The sequence below is a fragment of the Mytilus trossulus genome, chromosome 1 (genome assembly GCF_036588685.1).
Source record: "Mytilus trossulus isolate FHL-02 chromosome 1, PNRI_Mtr1.1.1.hap1, whole genome shotgun sequence".
Taxonomy (NCBI): Eukaryota; Metazoa; Mollusca; class Bivalvia; order Mytilida; family Mytilidae; genus Mytilus; species Mytilus trossulus.
Window position 1 is genome coordinate 22,011,943 of NC_086373.1, and position 21,505 is coordinate 22,033,447.

At 31.4% G+C, this 21,505-nt stretch overlaps 1 protein-coding gene across 3 annotated transcripts in view; it reads right to left on the minus strand.

Annotated features, from left to right (window-relative positions):
* Window positions 1-718: 718 nt before the first annotated feature.
* Window positions 719-21,505, minus strand: part of LOC134718880 (gelsolin-like protein 2) — a 41,061-nt gene continuing 20,274 nt past the window's right edge. For all 3 annotated transcript variants that reach the window (XM_063581736.1, XM_063581726.1, XM_063581719.1), the window contains 7 exons: window positions 19,587-19,714; window positions 14,083-14,191; window positions 13,476-13,586; window positions 7,857-7,943; window positions 5,617-5,784; window positions 3,748-3,843; window positions 719-2,023 (listed from right to left, as the gene is read on the minus strand). In XM_063581736.1, the coding sequence (XP_063437806.1) occupies window positions 1,928-2,023; window positions 3,748-3,843; window positions 5,617-5,784; window positions 7,857-7,943; window positions 13,476-13,586; window positions 14,083-14,191; window positions 19,587-19,714 (795 nt within the window). In that variant the 3' untranslated portion in view covers window positions 719-1,927. The remainder of the gene's footprint in view (window positions 2,024-3,747; window positions 3,844-5,616; window positions 5,785-7,856; window positions 7,944-13,475; window positions 13,587-14,082; window positions 14,192-19,586; window positions 19,715-21,505) is intronic.

The following is a 21,505-nucleotide window of genomic DNA, read 5'->3' on the forward strand; positions in this document are numbered from 1 at the left end:
GGAACTCTTGGTTTAATAGCTTCCTTGTGAGTAGCAACCCTCTATCAAGAAAATCATGATAGGAAATGCAAGCATGGGAATATCCTATCAATTGGGAGATATATACCCTGTATACAGGTGCTGCTGGAATGTTGCTTGAGGCAATACTTAAACATCTTACATAAGTTATGCAATTATTCAAAGTCAATGAACCATGGCTGAGGTACATGGCATAATAATCTCCATGTAAATGAGATGTGTCAATGCTAATACAACTGCATACCAATTACCTTTGACTTACTACAAGTCGTTCCTTTAAACAAACCTAAACACCAGAATTAACTTGTAATCTATGGAAAAGTTTCAAAGTCATTGAACCATGAAGAGGGGAAGGGGCTATATAATTCCATTGCCAAAAAATTTGCATATTAAATATCATTGACTTAACTTTAGCAGTTCATCTTAACCTGATCTAATCAAACTAATACATGTAAATTGAGCAAAAGTTTCAAAGTCAATAGACCATGACTGAAGGGACAGGGCCAAATAATCTCCATGGATATGAGATGTGCCAATGCTTATACAACTGCTTACCAAATATGATTGACCTAGCACTTACGGTTCACCATAAACTATACCTAATCACAAACTAATACATTGTTGACACTGCTGCTGCCACTGGAAACTGCATATCTTTGTCTGGCTTTTTGACTTCGAAGGCGAAACAAAAACTAGCAGATTTCACATTATTTTTATTTGATGAAAATAAATAATAATGTATACAAAGGATTATATAATTAAATATCAATCAAAGTTATAGAAAATTGGTCATAACGAATCTATAAAAGGTGTATAAGATTAATATTAGATAATTAAAACTGATTATCAAATATACCTGAAATGCTTATTTCATTGACTAGTTTAGTAAAATACAGGTAAACGTCTTTAATTAACAACACAAAGATTTGTGAAAGTTCTAATATACATTTTCTTCCAGTTTTAATGAGCTCTTTCAAAAATTTATCACAAAATGAAATCAATATTAGGTAAAAAAAAAGAGTAAAAACCATTAATAAATTTCAAGATAACTATATCATAGTTTTTATGTGTTATAATTAACTTAAAGAAAATAAATGTGAATATTCAAATACTTATCATCAACTTATGTGACTAAAACTGTGTATACTGATAAAGTTGCACTTCAATAAATATCATTTCCAAAATCTATCAAATAAAAAGTTTTTTTCTGTATTAACACAAATCTTTTGACTACAAAACATGCAAAATATTCAGTTACAAAAAGTATATATGTAGTTAAACAAAAACAAAAACAATATAGGGTAAAAAGCGAAAATGCTAATAAATAAATAACAATTATAATTTTTATAATAAAGCACTATTTTTAACAACAAAAGAAACACAGTATTATTTTACTCGATCATCATTTTAAAATATGTATATTTATCAGTAGTAAAACAATATTGGCTATTTCTTTTTTGAGTAGCTTTACCAAGCTCATGTTATTTGTTAGTAGTATCTTTTATTAAGCACTTGAAAACAGTTGATTGTATATATTTAACCACTTAAATGAATGCACTTGACAACAATGAATGCATAAACTTGATACATAATTATATTAAAGAGATTTTAGAATTCAAATCATCAAAAAGGATTGTAACAATTTCTATACAGGAATAAAATGCAAGTTGGTCAAGATGTTGTTTGGAAATTGGTAATATCATCAAGACTATCTAGTTTGCAACAATTTTATACCTCCAGACTAAAACAAAAAACTGAATACAACGTAAATACAATTTGTATTGTCCATAAAAAACACATAATTAAAATATCCAATTAGAAATGTTCTTTCACCCTGTACACCAATGAATAGTGTGTTTCTTTTGTTATTAAATTTGATCTTATTGCTGTAGAATGAGACGAAGGAAGTCTATGCTGCTAAGGCTAACTCAAATGCTTTTGATTTCATGCCCTCTGCTAAACAACTGACAGACACAAATGGATGATCAGTACTCTGGAGGTATTTCTGAAAAAGACAAAAATAATTTGATATGGTGGAATATATGTAAAGCAAATAGTGTTTTTACTTTAGAAAATATCTCAGACATAGTAAGTGGTTTTTGTTGATTTCAAGAACCACTTTCCGACCCTCAGGCTGAGATGATGCTCTGCACAATGTTCCTTAGGGAGCAACTTTATCCCCATAGTACTATCATTGGATCAAATATTTTTTGATAAAGTAGTCTATAAAAAGACATTCTAGTATTTACACTGAATTTTGCACTTTTATATTTTAGTCTGAAAGCAGTCTTCATACTAGAAGACGCTATTTCATTGCCTAAATCTTCTGAAAATATTAAAGGTAAATGTATATTTTAGCATGTTTAACAAGAATGTGTCCCCCTTACACAGATGCCACATCCGCACTATCATTTTCTATGTTAAGTAGACCGTGAAAATGGGGGGGGGGGGGAGAATCTCTAATTTGGCATTGAAATTAAAAAGATCATATCATAGGTAACATTTATACTTAGTTTCAAGTTGATTGGACTTCAACTTTATGAAAAACTACCTCAACGAAAACTTTAACCTGGACCAAAAACTTCAACCTGAAGCGGGACGGAGGAACAGAAGAACTAACAAAAAGACGGATGTACAGACCAGAAAACATAATGCCTATAAATGGGACATAGTTTTTGTTTTAATATCTCGCTTTCCTTTCTCCTTTCTTTGTGCGAGTGCAAAAAAAATCCAACCAATCCACAACCAGATGCTCCTCAGGGCGCAGCTTTATATGACCGCACAGGTCAAACACTGAACAGTTGGGGCAAGGATGGACACAACATTCAAGCTGGATACAGCTCTGTATTTGGATTGAGATTAAAAAGTTGACACAGCATAGGTTTCTGACACAGAATGAATGTGGTCTAATGAACTTACTTATAGTACTAGAAAAAAAAACATAACTCAAAAACTCAACTTTGACCACTGAACCATGAAAATAAGGTCAAGGTCAGATGACACCTGCCAGCTAGACATGTACACCTTACAATCATTCCATACACCAAATGTAGTTGGCCTTTTGCATACAGTATAAGAAAAACAGACCAAAACGCAACTATAACCACTGAACAATCAAACATATATATACAATATTCTTGAATTGAATTGGATTACCTCCCTTAAAGTGCGTTTAAATTGTCTAAATTGTCCTTCTAGAAAAACTCTTGTTTTCCCCCTTTTTTGTCCCTATTTGCTATTTGATTTGAGCCATAACCCCTGTAACTATGCATTTGTAGTATGGAAACTTGTGGTATAATTTCAGAGAGATTTATACACTTAAACACCAGTTATTGACTGGATACTACAAAAATGCTTATTTGGGCCCTATTTTGGCCCCCAACTTATTGAAACCCCCTTGATGGGGTTCATGTCAATTATCCATACAAATTTGACTGGGAAAGTCCAACAAATATGTTATAAAATAGACATTTTAAGAATGAATCTGGAAAAATATAGTTTAATATAAACTGCTGAAAAGATCTCCTTTTGTGTACTTTATAACTGTGTGACTGTTGAACTTTGGAGAAAAATGAGAGTTGAATTGTTATGAATTAAGAGAATGCTGCATAAAAATACTGTTAATTTAGATAATTTTGTGATGTTTTCATTATTGCTAAATTGACATGAAAGTTGGTATGTTTGACTATCACTAATTCAGCACAACGTTTTACAGTAATTTGTACTTACATGTGCGTATGACATGGCATTTTTGCGTTCATTGACAGAGGTATCTTTTCCTACCCATACATGTAAAGATGTCTTAGAATCCAATATAAACACATCCTGTAAAATCAGTATTCACTTTAGTTTTAGTGTTATTAACAACAATAAAATTTAATCTGAATGTTAGTCAATGTTAACATTGTTGCAGAAGTACTTTGATTATAAAAACTAATCAATCAAGATGACCAGCATTGTACATGAATCAGGCTACAAGTTATTTGGTTTGAATTATTTTACATTTGTCATTTTGGGGCTTTTTGTAGGAATGGATTTTGTTTATTGTTAAAGGTCTATATGATGACCTATTGTTCTTTTAACCTCTATGTCATAAATTATTGATTATTGGCAATCATACCACATCTCTATCTTCAAAACTTATTTTGCTGTTTATCAGTTTTAACATACTATTTTCATAAAGGTTTTTTTTCAAAGAGCAATAAACAAAGATAAACATAAAATACAGTAAACTTACGGTCCAGATTTTATTGCGAGATTAAACTGCTTTGGCAAAAAAGAGAACTTGTGGTGACCAATAGTTGTTAAGTTTATCATAGTTTGCACTGGTACATTGTCTACATTTAGCTTCAACTCTTACTTTTTAATTTTCTTCATAAATTTAAATTCTGGGACAAAACTGTCACAGTCTGGAGTACTAGACGAAAAATCTTAATTTCTCATAATCTCTATCAGGAATTACATATATTTTAAACAAACTTAATCTAATTATATACTAGTCAACAAAAGAAACGATACACCTCATTATTTTCAAGATGAAGTTTTCTGTTTATAGGACCAATATTTAAGGTAGTAATACTTAATGACTATGGAAATATAAATCCACTTTAAAAGAATAATGTTTGCTTTCATGACGTCATTTGGCAAAAATTATTTTTTTGGACAAAATTTACATAAAACGACAATTTTAAAAACAGAAGCTCCAACTAATGATGCCAACCTCTCATTTAAATGTAAAGACAATGTTATCAACTCTTTTTAAAAAATCATACAATTACTTTGTTTATTTGTAAGGCAAAGTTTGGCCCCACAAGAAATCATTAAAATGTATACATTATCAATTGGTTTACCGTATACATTATCAATTGGTTTACCGTATACATTATCAATTGGTTTACCGTATACATTATCAATTGGTTTACCATAGGCATTATGTGTAAAGTGAAATTCAATTAAAGGTAACAATCTTCAAACTAATCCGAAGGGTTCCAAATTTACAGTGTGATGTTTTCATATCTAAAGCATTGATTTGAGAGGAAGAACAATTTACAGTGTGATGTTTTCATATCTAAAGCATTGATTTGAGAGGAAGAACAATTTACAGTGTGATGTTTTCATATCTAAAGCATTGATTTGAGAGGAAGAACAATTTACAGTGTGATGTTTTCATATCTAAAGCATTGATTTGAGAGGAAGAACAATTTATTTTCTTTTGAATTTTTTAAGATTTCAAATAATTTAAGAAACAATATTTCAACCCATTTGTTACAACACGAAACATAACTTGATAAGCATATTGGATATTTTAACACAAATTTTAAAATTCATTTAGTACTTATAAAACTGCGTGTCGATTTTTTATCCAACTTTCAACAAAATAAAAAATGCACCTGATGATCATTTACACTGAATTTAGGTACTTTTCAACAGGTCTGGATTTTCATTATCATAAGTGCAAACATTGCAAATGAAAGCTTTTTCAAATAATGTATCTCATTTTGTTTTTTATTTGCTACTTTTTGATTAATTTTATTCCAAAGTCGTGTATCGTTTCTTTTGATGACTAGTATAACTTAATATTTTGCCAAGAAAACTAACCTTGCTATCCAGGTCAGTCTTGGATACTTGACCCTTCTTTGCCAGAGAGAATTTCATGCTACCACTAGCATCAGATAACCTGAACAATTCCTTCTGGGAATCAGCTGCTTTATATTTCTTGGCTTCATCAGGAACATTCTCTTCATTCAAAGCTTTGTAAAATTCATGCTAAAATGAAATAAATATATAATATAATTACTTAAAACTAATAATTGTTTTCTTTTGTAAACACTCCTTTACATAACATTTGTAAAATGTCATGGTGATCAGATTGTAAATAATTTCACACAGGCTACTAACACAAACATTTACACACATTCTGTATGTATGTGCCTGTCCCAAGTCAGGAGCCTGTAATTCAGTAGTTATCGTTGTTGATGTGTATCTTATTTGTGTTTTCATTCATTTTTTAAACATAAATTAGGCCTTCAGATTTCTCATTTGAATTGTTTTACATATTCATTTAGCTGAATATTTCAACTGGGCTTTAATTTGTAGGCCATAAAATGAACTATAGTTGTTATTTTCTGTGTCATTTCATCTCTTATGGAGAGTTATCTCATTGGCATTCATACCACATCTTCTTTTTTTTTTATACTTAATAAAAATATAGACTCTTCCACTGCATCAAGTATGTGGAAATATTCAAAAATAACTCAAGACAGCTAAATATATGATTTTTAAATGTCCAGAATGGAGAAATATTGAACAAGATTTGGTGGTAGAATCTGTTTTTCATATGATTCAGACATTTTTGGAGTTCAGTGTGACATACACATGACATACACATGACATACATTGTTTCAATGAACTAGCACACATTTTTGTTTAGGAGCCAGCCTCCAGGTGTGGGATTTTATCTCTTTGTTGATGACCAATTGGCAGCCTTGGGCTTTATTATGCTCTTTGGTCAAGTTGTTGTCTCTTTGACACATTGTTTCTTTGACACAACGTACTGTTAGTCACAAGTATAATGTTACTTATATGACAAATAAAGATTATTATTTAATAAATGAAAAACTGAGATCAAACAAGCCATACTTTGACTATTCTAATAATTAATCAACAAGTCCTGTATACATTGTATATGCATGATATGTGTAATCTGTTATGTTTAAATATTTTCTGTTTACATAAATGGCACACATTCCATTTAGCAGTCACTAAGATTATCATTTTTTTATAATTATAGGTACTTTGAGCATATCGGTCAACAATGTAATTATGTATCTTCACATTTATAGACTAAAAACTTATTGATGCTGTTCATCCTCAGTAAATCCTAAACTGCAGTACTATAAATTACTTCTAATAGTAAACAGACCCCTGGTCAGTGTCTGAGCAGCATTTTCCATAGGATGCTATTTTTTAAAACTTGAATATTGCGACAAAGATTTCAGATATCTACTTTTGTGGGCTGTGTACATATTTGTCTTTAATTTTTCCATTCAGACTAGTGAGGAAATACATTGTAACTTAAGTAAAAACAGGACATGTATTTTAGCATAATATAAATGAATACTTTGAGGAAACTACAAACAAGGCACCAAATGGAATGAATAAGATAAAAAAAAAAACAAAAAAACAGGATTCATGCTGAATATATAACAATCAAATTTGAAAGTATTTATCATTTTGTGTACAGAAATAAAGGGTTTATTGTCTTTTTAAACAATTCAAGCATCAGACCAAACTAAATTTCAATTGAATAATTAATGGCGCTTTGTATTCAATTCTTTTGCAAAAGATGAAAACATATTGCATGATTTAAAGAGGTACATTTGGGCTTGGTTGTGTCAGACAGGAAAAAATGTTTGGAATAGACACACAAACACACAAGGCTGCAAATACTTACCCAATGTTTTGGCTACATACATATATTTATCAAAGTTAAGATATATCCAATCACTAATCACAATTATCACATGGATTATATTACACCAATTATGTTGACTTTTACACTGCTTTATAACATTTTTTCTAATTTTTATTTAAAAAGTGGTTCATTATAATTATTAAGGTGGTATGGGTGTCTTTCGCCATCTTGTATTGTAAAAAAAAACAGAGAACCTAAGGTCCAGATTTACAATCAAGTTAGCAAAATTTTATACAGGAATGCAGATAACTAATGTGAATTTTCATTTGACATGTTTGAAGAACCAATGTATAAGAATATAACTTATAAATATTAATATTTGTACACATTAATCATGAACATAATTATCTATAAATAAACTCACATCTTTATCTGTACTGCCCTCATCTAAAACTTCACTTGAAGCTTTACCATTCCTTTCATCTTTCAGCTTAATACAATACTGCATAGCCTAAAAAATAGTATTAAAGTTAATAAGACCCTGTACCTATTACTTAGCAACTACCAGGTGTGTGTGCCATTCTTTTAAAGACAAGAGTGCACATGCTGAAATGTCTCGCCTTCTTTACTAATCATAGATATTATGTTGATAGACCAAATATAAAGCTTTATTACAACTGTCACATAAACTCAACATTAACCAAGAAAACAAAACATTGATCAATGAACCATGAAAATGAGATCAAGGTCGGATAAACCATGCCAGGCTGACATGTACAGCTAACAATTCTTCATTACAACCAATATAGTTGACTTATTACTTATAAATTCAGATAAACAGACCAAAACACAAAAACTTAACAATGAGCAAAAAGCCGTGAAAATGAGGTCAAGGTCAAATAAAACCTGCGTAACAGACATATATATCATAAAATATTTCCATACACCAAATATAGTTGACCGAATGCATAAAGTATAAGAAAAACAGACCAAAACTCAAAAACTTAACTTTGACCACTGGACCATGAAAATGAGGTCAAGGTCAGATGACACCTGTCTGTTAGACATGTACACCTTAAAATCATTCCATACACCAAATATAGTTGACCTATTGCATATAGTATAAGAAAAACAAACCAAAACACAAAAACTTAACTATAACCACTGAACCATGAAAACGAGGTCAAGGTCAGATGACATCTGCCAGTTGGACATGTACACCTTACAGTCCTTCCATACACCGAATATACTAGACCTATTGCTTATAGTATCTGAGATATGGACTTGACCACCAAAACTTAACCTTGTTCACTGATCCATGAATTGAGGTCGAGGTCAAGTGAAAACTGTCTGACTGGCATGAGGACCTTGAAAGGAACGCACATACCAAATATAGTTATCCAATTACTTATTATAAGAGAGAATTAAACATTACAAAAAATCTTTACTTTTTTTCAAGTAGTCACTGAACCATGAAAATGTGGTTAAGGACATTGGACATGTGACTGACGGAAAGTTTGTAACATGAGGCATCTTTATACAAAGTATGAAGCATCCAGGTCTTGTACCTTCTAAAATATAAAGCTTTAAAGAAGTTAGCTAATGCCACCGCTGTAGCCGCTGTAGCCGCCACCGGATCACTTTCCCTATGTCGAGCTTTCTGCAAAAAAAGTTGCAGGCTCGACAATGAGCTAAAAAGGAAGATAAACATAAATGTTTAATCTATAATACAAAATTTGATAGACCTATAAACATCAAATTGAACAAGTTGCTAAATCTATTTATATCTATTTTTATGTATACATTGCTTATATCATCATAGAAGGTCAACTCAATAGTTAATTAGATGGCGTCTTGGCTTAATTTCACACGAAACAAAGCTACATCTTATTGAGACCATGTCCTGTAAATTGTTTATTTTATACTTTTGATAGTTTGGAAAAATGTTTTACATTGTTATAAATAAAATATGAGAATTTGAGTCAAATCGGTGAACACGAATTTAGCAGCTAGTGCCCCTTTAAGTTAATTATTTGATAGCCCAATCAAGTTTTTATTTATTTATCTTTAAGGATGTATTCTTCGGACGTTTCAGTCTCTGAAATCTCGTTCTGGAATTATTTCCAAAACATGTGATACAAGCGGAAGTTATTAATGAATTTTAAAAATATTATAATCAAACAAAACTCTGTGAAAAAATTGTGTATTTGCAATGAATAGTTTGAGTAATCCAGTTTTCAAATTTTACGACCAATCGTCTTTTAAACCAAAATTTTGAGAAAATGGGTAAGGGGTACAAAAAATGATTTTACAAGAATCATGTACATCCATTAACATTTGTCTTTTCAAATTTCTTGGTATATATTTTCAATAATTTATAACAAAATTTGAAATAATATGCATTTTGTTCTTAAAACTGAGAAAAATCACAAATTTACAGCATGGTAAATTTGGCACAAAAAAGCATCAAAATATAATAAAACTTTCTTATATTAACACCTACCTATAGTTTTTTTAAGTTAAATTTTTCAGATTGGTCCACTTCAAATTTATTGAAAGTATGAAAAAAAGTTTAATTGTGGAACTGATTTTTTTCACTATTAAAGCCCCAAAAGAGGTAAAAATTGATGAAAATTGTGATATTCATCAAAATTGGGTTTTTCACAGGGCCGTAGCAAATGTAGTACAAATTTTAATGACTTTGTCAGGAAATTCGGACTGTGAATGATATCCAAAGCGGAAGAATCGTAGAATAAATTGGTACAAAAAACATGACTGGATTAAAGAAATTGATTCAAGCACGAACTTGTTTGATTTATGACCGTATATTGAGAAAAAAAGTTGACAAACACGCATTTTAATTATGACAAGCCCTTATATTTAACCATGGCTGTTGGTTTTGTTGACAAATAGCAAACACCTTCTGTAACTGTCCTGTTACCCTCAATTAAGTCATTAAACACCAGCTACTTTTTGGTTAAGTTCATGTCTCATACATAATTACTTGATGTACCAACACATTTTTTTATTTAATGGGAACTACAAACCATTGCTTAGAAAGCAAAATAAATTTGGTGTAGGTATAGTCCAACTGAAGAGAGCATTTCTCTTCTTTTTGAAGTGATCTATAAATAGGTTTCTAATGCGGCAATTACATGTATAACAGTGGTTGCCAATAAGGGATTTTTATTTAAGAGTTTAAAAACTAGTGTAGGATACCTTATACAGCATGTTTATACATTATACAAGCTTGTTTTCCACTAGCATTTACTCCGCAGTATGAAGAACTCGTGACAAGGGTTTCATATGAAATAAAATTTAAAAAATAAAATCCTCCCACCCGCCCCATTTTTTTCAAAAATTTGGATGAAAATCTACTAATTTATTTTAGTTGGCCTAATATAAATAATATATTTTATTAGTGATTTACTTCAATTTTTCATTTGCTATTTTCTTTCACGTCAATACTTAGTACAGCGGTTAGGACATCCTAACTTAAATAATCCTCAGATAGCTTTGATGTGCATGCTGAGAAATGTTGTAAGTCGGTCTGAACTTTATCCTAATTTCTGTCCTAAGAATATCTTGTAGGACCAATCTAAGGATAGTTTCGATAATCAGGCCACAGTTCTCATAATGTTATTATGTAACAAATATATTTTTATTTAAATAAATAAATGTCTTTTATTTACTCGCATTTATATTTTAGGCATTAAGCTTAATGCCTGCACACATTTTTCAGGATTTAAGACTAACGCCTTACATCATTTAGGCAATAGAATTACTGCCTAGGCGTTAGCTTATTGCCTAGGATTTAAGCTTAATGCCTAATTTCACTTATTGTCGCTAACATATATACTGGATAGACATTTTTATTGCCATTGACTGAAATTGTACTTCAAAAACATCAATCACCTATAGGAACTATAACAAAGTTTTGTAATTGAAATGTTTGTAGACCTACCTTCATTCTCTCATCTTTGTTAGAACCTGAACCATTCCACTGATATATTTGTAGACCTACCTTCATTCTCTCATCTTTGTTAGAACCTGAACCATTCCACTGATATATTTGTAGACCTACCTTCATTCTCTCATCTTTGTTAGAACCTGAACCATTCCACTGATATATTTGTTTACCTACCTTCATTCTCTCATCTTTGTTGGAACCTGAACCATTCCACTGATATATTTGTAGACCTACCTTCATTCTCTCATCTTTGTTAGAACCTGAACCATTCCACTGATATATTTGAAGACCTACCTTCATTCTCTCATCTTTGTTAGAACCTGAACCATTCCACTGATATATTTGTATACCTACCTTCATTCTCTCATCTTTGTTAGAACCTGAACCATTCTACTGATATATTTGTATACCTACCTTCATTCTCTCATCTTTGTTAGAACCTGAACCATTCCACTGATATATTTGAAGACCTACCTTCATTCTCTCATCTTTGTTAGAACCTGAACCATTCCACTGATATATTTGAAGACCTACCTTCATTCTCTCATCTTTGTTAGAACCTGAACCATTCCACTGATATATTTGAAGACCTACCTTCATTCTCTCATCTTTGTTAGAACTATATTTGTATACCTACCTTCATTCTCTCATCTTTGTTAGAACCTGAATCATTCCACTGATATATTTGTATACCTACCTTTATTCTCTCATCTTTGTTAGAACCTGAACCATTCTACTGATACATTTGTAGACCTACCTTCATTCTCTCATCTTTGTTAGAACCTGAACCATTCCACTGATACATTTGTAGACCTACCTTCATTCTCTCATCTTTGTTAGAACCTGAACCATTCCACTGATATATTTGTAGGCCTACCTTCATTCTCTCACCTTTGTTAGAACCTGAACCATTCCACTGATATGTTTGTAGACCTACCTTCAATCTCTCATCTTTGTTAGAACCTGAACCATTCCACTGATATATTTGTAGACCTACCTTCATTCTCTCATCTTTGTTAGAACCTGAACCATTCCACTGATATATTTGAAGACCTACCTTCATTCTCTCATCTTTGTTAGAACCTGAACCATTCCACTGATATATTTGAAGACCTACCTTCATTCTCTCATCTTTGTTAGAACCTGAACCATTCCACTGATATATTTGAAGACCTACCTTCATTCTCTCATCTTTGTTAGAACCTGAACCATTCCACTGATATATTTGTATACCTACCTTCATTCTCTCATCTTTGTTAGAACCTGAACCATTCCACTGATATATTTGTATACCTACCTTTATTCTCTCATCTTTGTTAGAACCTGAACCATTCTACTGATACATTTGTAGACCTACCTTCATTCTCTCATCTTTGTTAGAACCTGAACCATTCCACTGATACATTTGTAGACCTACCTTCATTCTCTCATCTTTGTTAGAACCTGAACCATTCCACTGATATATTTGTAGGCCTACCTTCATTCTCTCACCTTTGTTAGAACCTGAACCATTCCACTGATATGTTTGTAGACCTACCTTCATTCTCTCATCTTTGTTAGAACCTGAACCATTCCACTGATATATTTGAAGACCTACCTTCATTCTCTCATCTTTGTTAGAACCTGAACCATTCCACTGATATATTTGAAGACCTTCCTTCATTCTCTCATCTTTGTTAGAACCTGAACCATTCCACTTATATATTTGAAGACCTACCTTCATTCTCCTTTGTTAGAACCTGAACCATTCCACTGATATATTTGTATACCTACCTTCATTCTCTCATCTTTGTTAGAACCTGAACCATTCCACTGATATATTTGTATACCTACCTTTATTCTCTCATCTTTGTTAGAACCTGAACCATTCTACTGATACATTTGTAGACCTACCTTCATTCTCTCATCTTTGTTAGAACCTGCACCATTCCACTGATACATTTGTAGACCTACCTTCATTCTCTCATCTTTGTTAGAACCTGAACCATTCCACTGATATATTTGTAGGCCTACCTTCATTCTCTCACCTTTGTTAGAACCTGAACCATTCCACTGATATGTTTGTAGACCTACCTTCATTCTCTCATCTTTGTTAGAACCTGAACCATTCCACTGATATATTTGTAGACCTAAATCTAGAATATACACATCACCAGAATCAAGTAGGTCTTTGTTTCTTGGTACCTAGAAATATTAATATATACAATTTATCTATGTCTCAGCACAGGTCCCATAGTAAGCATGAAATACTGTACAATTCTTACTTGTTGATTAACCAATACTTAAATGAGAATATATATGTAAGGGAGAAGGTTTGGTGCCCATTAAAACGTTTAATCTCGCTGCATTTGTTTGCACCTGTCCTATGTCATGAACTTGATGTTTAGAAGTTGTTGTTTGTTGACATGGTTGACATGGTTCATAAGTGTTTTTAATTACTCCGGTTTTAAAAATAAATAAAAATTAGACATTGGTTTTCCTGTTTGAATGGTTTTACACTAGTAATTTTCTGAGCCCTTTATAGCTTGCAGTTCTGTGTGAGCCAAGGCTCTGCAGGGACAACTGTTCTTTGACCTATAATGATTTTTCTTTTACAAATTGTGACTTGGATGTAGACTTGAATGGCAACCATACCATATAGTCTTACATCTATATCTATAAATTCAGAACTCTAACAAACCTCTCTAACTTCAACATGTTTCCTTGTTCCACAGAAATGGAACAGTCTAGGTGTATACTCCTCAGGTTTGACATGTCTAAATCCAGTATCTGCTCCTCCTTTTAGAATTCTGAAAGTCATTTTATACATTGCTTTTTTAATGGCATCCATGTTCATGATGTTCTTTTAGCATTATATCCAATACATGTGCATATTAAAATGCATATTGTGCTATAAGTTATAACAAGTAAGATGATAAGACCACTGGGGCATAAAAGCGGGTCAAGGTCATCTGACATGTGGACCTATCATGTAACGTTCATCAGACCTTATCCTGAAACTTATCTTAAGTTATTCTTTAGTTTTCTATATTGTGTCATGTGTACTATTGTTTTTCTGTTTGTCCTTTTCATTTTTAGCCATGGCGTTGTCAGTTTGTTTTAGATTTATGAGTTTGACTGTTCCTTTGGTATCTTTCTTCCCTTTTTTATCAAGACAAATGGAGCAGGAAATGAGACCAATGTTTAAAACAGGAATTTGAAAACTAATATCATCATAAACAATAAAATTTGTGTACTTAGTTGAAAGTGCGGATAAGATGGGTTTAAAAAATTTAGATTTTGTTATGCTAGGCAACTATTTCAGAAATGTCTGCAGCAAGGACACCTATCTGAATTTTTTCACACAAATTTTTGACATTTTGAGATGAATTTAAAGTTGAAGGTCCTTTTTAAAACTCATAATCATTCATAGTAGATTTACTGCAACAGATAACTATTAACTTTTGACGATTCATCCCATTCACTTCATGATGTTTTATCCAGCACCATTTATGGAATGCAAGTTTACAGTTAAAATAATTTGAGATGACTGAAAAATGTAAAGTTGTCATGAATTGTATGGATTTTTTAAAATTTTTAAATAGAAACTAGAACATTCAATTTAATACTGAGTGAAGAGTGATTCCAGGTTAATTGACAGGATTGGAACCAGATTTCTGTAGGTTAGCCAGCTAATTTGAAAGCCCATGTTTACTATGAAAACCTTTAAAGGGGCACTAGCTGCCAAATTCATGTTCACTGATTTGACTCAACTTCTCATATTTTATTTATAACCATGTAAAACATTTTTCCAAACTTCCAAAAGTATAAAATAATCAATTTACAGGACATTGTCTCAATAAGATGTAGCTTCGTTTAGTGTGAATTTTAGCCAAGACGCCACCTAATTAACTATCAAGTTGACCTTCTATGATCATATAAGCGATGTTAACATAAACAAAGATATAAAAAGATTAAACAACTCGTGCTCTTAGAATTTTATAGGTCTGTTAAATTTTGAATTATAGATAAACAATTAATGTTTATTGTCCTTTTAACCCACATAAGAATTCTGTTTTGTGGATCAAATCAGTTCATCAAATTATTCACCTTTGTTTCACTTTCAATGTTGACATTCTTTTCCTTTAAATAACCGTACACGGACAATGTATGCATTATTCTATCTCTTTCTACAGGGTTAAATTGGAATTAACATGAATACGGATTTAATGAGGTCGACTCATTCACTTGCAAGTGAATAATTCATTATCAATGTTTATTAGCTTACAGCCGGGAAGCAATTCTCATAATGGCGTCGAAAATGCGACAAAGGTCACGTGATTTTCGATTCAAAAAATGGCATTTTTAAAAAACGGTCATGACGTCCCGAAAAAGGCTGCGTAAATGCATTTAACTTCTTTCTCATTCGTAACCAAGTATACGGTTAGATGCGGCATGATCCAGACTTTCACTACGTTGTTATTAAACGGCTGAAAACACAATATTTCATTGCAAATTAGATGGTGAAAGATGAAAATACGGGCCGCGGAAGTGACACTTGAAAATAAATATATTAAAATTGAAATGACACACCAAATAGTAACGTATATTCCTATAGATGAGATGATAACTATTAATATTTTGTTGAAGAAAAGCTCACTGATAGAAAAACTCGATAGGTAAACCGGCTGTGTGACGATTCAACAAGTCGAAAAATGGGACGTTCAAAGGGGAATAACTCGATCCCTAAACAACAACAACACGACGGTGATCATATTATGACTGAACAAATGTTTGCCCCTTATTATTGATTTGTAAAGCAGTGTTACTAAGCACAAATTTGAGATTATTAAAAATGTGAGTTTCAGTTCCTAAAATTAGCATTGAAAAAAACGGTAAATTTGTTAAATACCAGGTCTGCCTGTCAGTGTCCTGTCCTGCAACTGTAAGGAGATTAATAGATCAGTTTTGCCCATCCTCTGTTATTTAAAAAAAAAAGTAAATAGTGGTCTCCAGAGACTGAGTATTTGAATATAACACGTCCACCGGTTTTATTGGTGGATACACTCCTGATAATTGTAAGAATGTATTGAAAAATATTTCATGGTTTCATTTCAGTTATTCAGCTGCCATAAAAAATGTCATCCTTAATTTCTGAAGAAATGAACAGCTCATAGTTGATAATTAAATTAATCAGAGACATATTAAACCATATATTTTAGGTAAATAATTGTTTGTAAATAATGCCAATGACAGAAACAAAATGTTTTAATATTTATTTCTTTTTAACAAAAAATGAGACCACAGAAATATATTTTTGTCCATACTGTTCTAACAATATCTAGAGGCCCTCTAGCAATCCAGTTCAAAGAACAATTAAACAATAAAAAAATAATTTAAAAAGTATATTAATCTTCATCTTCATTAAAAAAAATCCAGATGAAATAAATTGAAGTTACTAGATTATATCTGGTAGGCTATCTACAGAAGTGCATTTTGTAAATTTTATGTTAAATTTTTTCAATATAAAATAATCATTACCTTTGAACTGAATTATGAGCAGAACTCGTGTTCATTACCCCTTTATTAATAATTTAAAAACCCTTATTCAATTATCAAAAGAAAAAAAATACATTTGAAAAATGAAGATTTGTTTTTGATTATTGGTTTCACAGCTGAATCAAAATTTTAACTAAATCAAAAAAGGAAATACAATACATTTCAATAGTTAAAAAACTTAACTAAAATTCAAATGAATAGAAATTAATTTATTATTAAAGTACTTACAGGAATAAATTTAGAAAATGCCAAAATAATATGAATAGTATTAAAATCTATATAATTTTGAATGCAAACAAATTATTTATCATTTATTTCGGACCCTTTTAACTGAAATAAGTAATTTGGGGACACAAAGTCTTTTATTTTATACTTTGAAACAAGAGACAAAGAAAAATGGAAAAAATACCTACTATTCACAAGTTTGGTTCCTAACGGTTTAAAAAATGTATATAACCGGTATGTATAAAAACATTATTTTTAAACCAAATAAAGACATTTATTAATAAGGATTTAAAGATTTTGATTAAGAAAAAAAATACAATTTTAATTAAATAATTTATCAACAAATATATTCTGAATTTCATGTTGAAGATTTACATCCCATTTTTAGAATACAAACATGATTGCTGTGTTAAGCAGTACACAGAGTTCTACTCCTGGCTTTAACATATTTAAAACATAACAACCAGCAAAGCCAGAAAGGGGTATTTGCAAACTATTTATAAACAATAAACAAACAATAAACAAACAATAAACAAAACAACCTACAAACAATGTAAACATACTTACATTCAACCTGACAGTATTTTTACACTTTACCCACCAATTATTGAAATTAGGTTAACCTTATGTTAAGAAATTATTTTAAAGAGAAGTCTGAGCTAATTTATCTATAAAAAGGTTACCTTTTAAAGTTAACCAGTTCTTTGAAAAAAAGTTGGTCTTGCTATTTTGGTTCTTTTCTAATAGGACTCTATAGATAACTTTTAACTGATTGTGTCTTTTTAAAATTATACTTTTCATTCTTTTTTAAAAGAAATAAATTAGAGGTAAACTTTGAAATTTCACCTTTTTTTTTTTAAAGAAAGCATTATAATGAACTGTAAGGCTACATAACATTAAAAAAAAAAGAAATATTAGTATCACCTCCACCTACTATTAAATCAGCATAATATAACCAACCTCAAAAAGAGGGAAACTTACAAATGCTTGGTAATCTGAAATTTCATAATTGTAAGTTTTATAATTAACCATGAAATGGTATGTGACCAGTTTTATTGTACTATAAAACAAAAGATAAGGTTGTAAATAAGTAAAAATATAAATAAAGGAAATGAAACCAAAATAATATAAATCATATTAAATAAATAAAACTATAATAAATAATTAATAATAAATATAAAAACAACAAAAGTGAATTAATAAGTAAAAAGCCAGCAAGTATTATGTGATGACCTTAATAGCATTCAATTATCTCGCCCTGTGAACTTATAATCAAAAGGAATTAAAAGGGGGATGGGCAATTATTTTTAGAAATCTTCTGGAGTAGCAGTCAATGAATGCAGACTGTTACATGATGTATTATCTGTATCAATTTATTCCTAAGTGTGTTGAAAGTTTTCAACGAGTCAGAAATACGATTTACAGATAAAAACGTGGGAGTAATTGTTTGTAAACAATATTTTTCAACTGTGACCTCTAATGTCAGACTACGTCATTGGGGCAGAAAAAGGGTTAAAATAGGTAAAAAAAAGTTGGAAAGATTAAATATTTGAGAAAATATCAAGATCACATAATTTCTTTATGATTTAACCAGTTTTAAGTTTCATTTGGTTCAAAATGAGAACGTATTTCAAAAATAAGAAGAGGAAATATTTTCCCGCTACCTACAAATATTCTTTGGGGCTGAAAGGCCGCTTAAGTATTTTGAATCGCCTGGTAACGTCATGTGACCCTACTGTAGCTCTTCCCCATGTCTCAATGTATCAGTAGATACCAGTCATATTTATTTTCACTAGGTAAACCGGCGGTGTGACGATTCGTTTTGAGCTGAAAAATTTGCCAGGGCAGTCGATGTGAAAAAAATGTCTGTTTCACAAAATGAAAAGAATCGCTTGAATTTATTTAAATGGCTTATGTCATCTCGCTTTTTTTGTAAATTTAATTTGCTTTAATACTTTAGATGAAATAATTTCAAGATCGGTCTATTATTCCTTTTATTTTAAATGAAATTTGCGATATTTCGATGTGTCATTCACGGCCAATTTTCTTTGAATTGCGGAGCGACATCTGTTGACAGCTTTTCCTCAAATTATCTCCACTTGATTCTCTTGCCACATATCCGGGGTTTTAACGGACAAATCAGATGTTTGCTTCCCGGCTGTTAATTTGACAAAACTGGACTATTTTAGTTCATAAAAGCAAATCATTATTTCACTTTTTCACTTTCAGTAATGATTGAACAAAGAAAAACATACTTTAGATTTTTATTCATCTCGTAGCTCTGCCCCTTTAAAGATTATAACAATTTCTGGAATATAAATATCATTTTATAATGCAATGGAAAAATTTGAAATTGAACCACCTTTCTAGAAAGTCTTTGTTTGTTATCAAATCAAACAACTGTCTTCTTCAAAAACTTACGTGATATTGTCAAAATAAGATTTGAAGAGTTCTGATTCATGTCCCTGGACTTCACGATGCTGGATTGGTGCATCATTAAGAAATGTGTCCAATTCTACGGTCTTGTAAGCTGCTGTTCCATACTCATCCTACAAAATGTGGGGAAACAACATGATAACTTGTTATAGCCAAGCCACATACTCATCCTACAAAATGTGGGAAAACAACATGACAAATTGTTATAGCCTAGCCACATACTCATCCTACAAAATGTGGGAAAACAAGATGACAAATTGTTATAGCCTAGCCACATACTCATCCTACAAAATGTGGGAAAATAACATGACAAATTGTATAGCCTAGCCACATACTCATCCTACAAAATGTGGGAAAATAACATGACAAATTGTATAGCCTAGCCACATACTCATCCTACAAAATGTGGGAAAACAACATGACAAATTGTTATAGCCTAGCCACATACTCATCCTACAAAATGTGGGAAAATAACATGACAAATTGTATAGCCTAGCCACATACTCATCCTACAAAATGTGGGAAAACAACATGACAAATTGTTATAGCCTAGCCACATACTCATCCTACAAAATGTGGGAAAATAACATGACAAATTGTTATAGCCTAGCCACATACTCAACCTACAAAATGTGGGAAAACAACATGACAAATTGTATAGCCTAGCCACATACTCATCCTACAAAATGAGGGAAAACAACATGACAAATTGTTATAGCCTAGCCACATACTCATCCTACAAAATGTGGGAAAACAACATGACAAATTGTATAGCCTAGCCACATACTCATCCTACAAAATGTGGGAAAACAACATGACAAATTGTTATAACCTAGCCACATACTCATCCTACAAAATGTGGGAAAACAACATGACAAATTGTTATAGTCTAGCCACATACTCATCCTACAAAATGTGGGAAAATAACATGACAAATTGTTATAGCCTAGCCACATACTCATCCTACAAAATGTGGGAAAACAACATAACAAATTGTTATAGCCTAGCCACATACTCATCCTACAAAATGTGGGAAAACAACATGACAAATTGTTATAGCCTAGCCACATACTCATCCTACAAAATGTGGGAAAACAACATGACAAATTGTTATAGTCTAGCCACATACTCATCCTACAAAATGTGGGAAAATAACATGACAAATTGTTATAGCCTAGCCACATACTCATCCTACAAAATGTGGGAAAACAACATGACAAATTGTTATAGCCTAGCCACATACTCATCCTACAAAATGTGGGAAAACAACATGACAAATTGTATAGCCTAGCCACATACTCATCCTACAAAAGGTGGGAAATCAACATGACAAATTGTTATAGCATTGCCACATACTCATCCTACAAAATGTGGGAAAACAACATGACAAATTGTATAGCCTAGCCACATACTCATCCTACAAAAGGTGGGAAATCAACATGACAAATTGTTATAGCCTAGCCACATACTCATCCTACAAAATGTGGAAAAAAAACATGACAAATTGTATAGCCTACCCATCTTTTTTAATAATCATGAACCAGAGTGCAGCTTTATTCAACCGCAGAGTTCAAACCCTGAACATTGGGGCAAGTATGGACACAACAATCAAGCTTGATACAGCTCTGAATTTGGATTGTGATTAAATAGTTGACACAACAAAGGTTTCTGACACATAATGAATGTGGTACAAGAACTTAAACTTAAAAACTTTAAATTTTAGATTACCTAAGTACTATGGTCCAATATCTAAAATATAAATACATGGTTAGATTCAGCATATCAAAGAACCCCAAGAATTCAATTTTTGATGAAATAAAAAAAATCAATTTTGGACCCTTTAGACCTCAATGTGGACCAATCTGATAACGGGGCCCAAACATCAAAAATCTAAATACATGGTA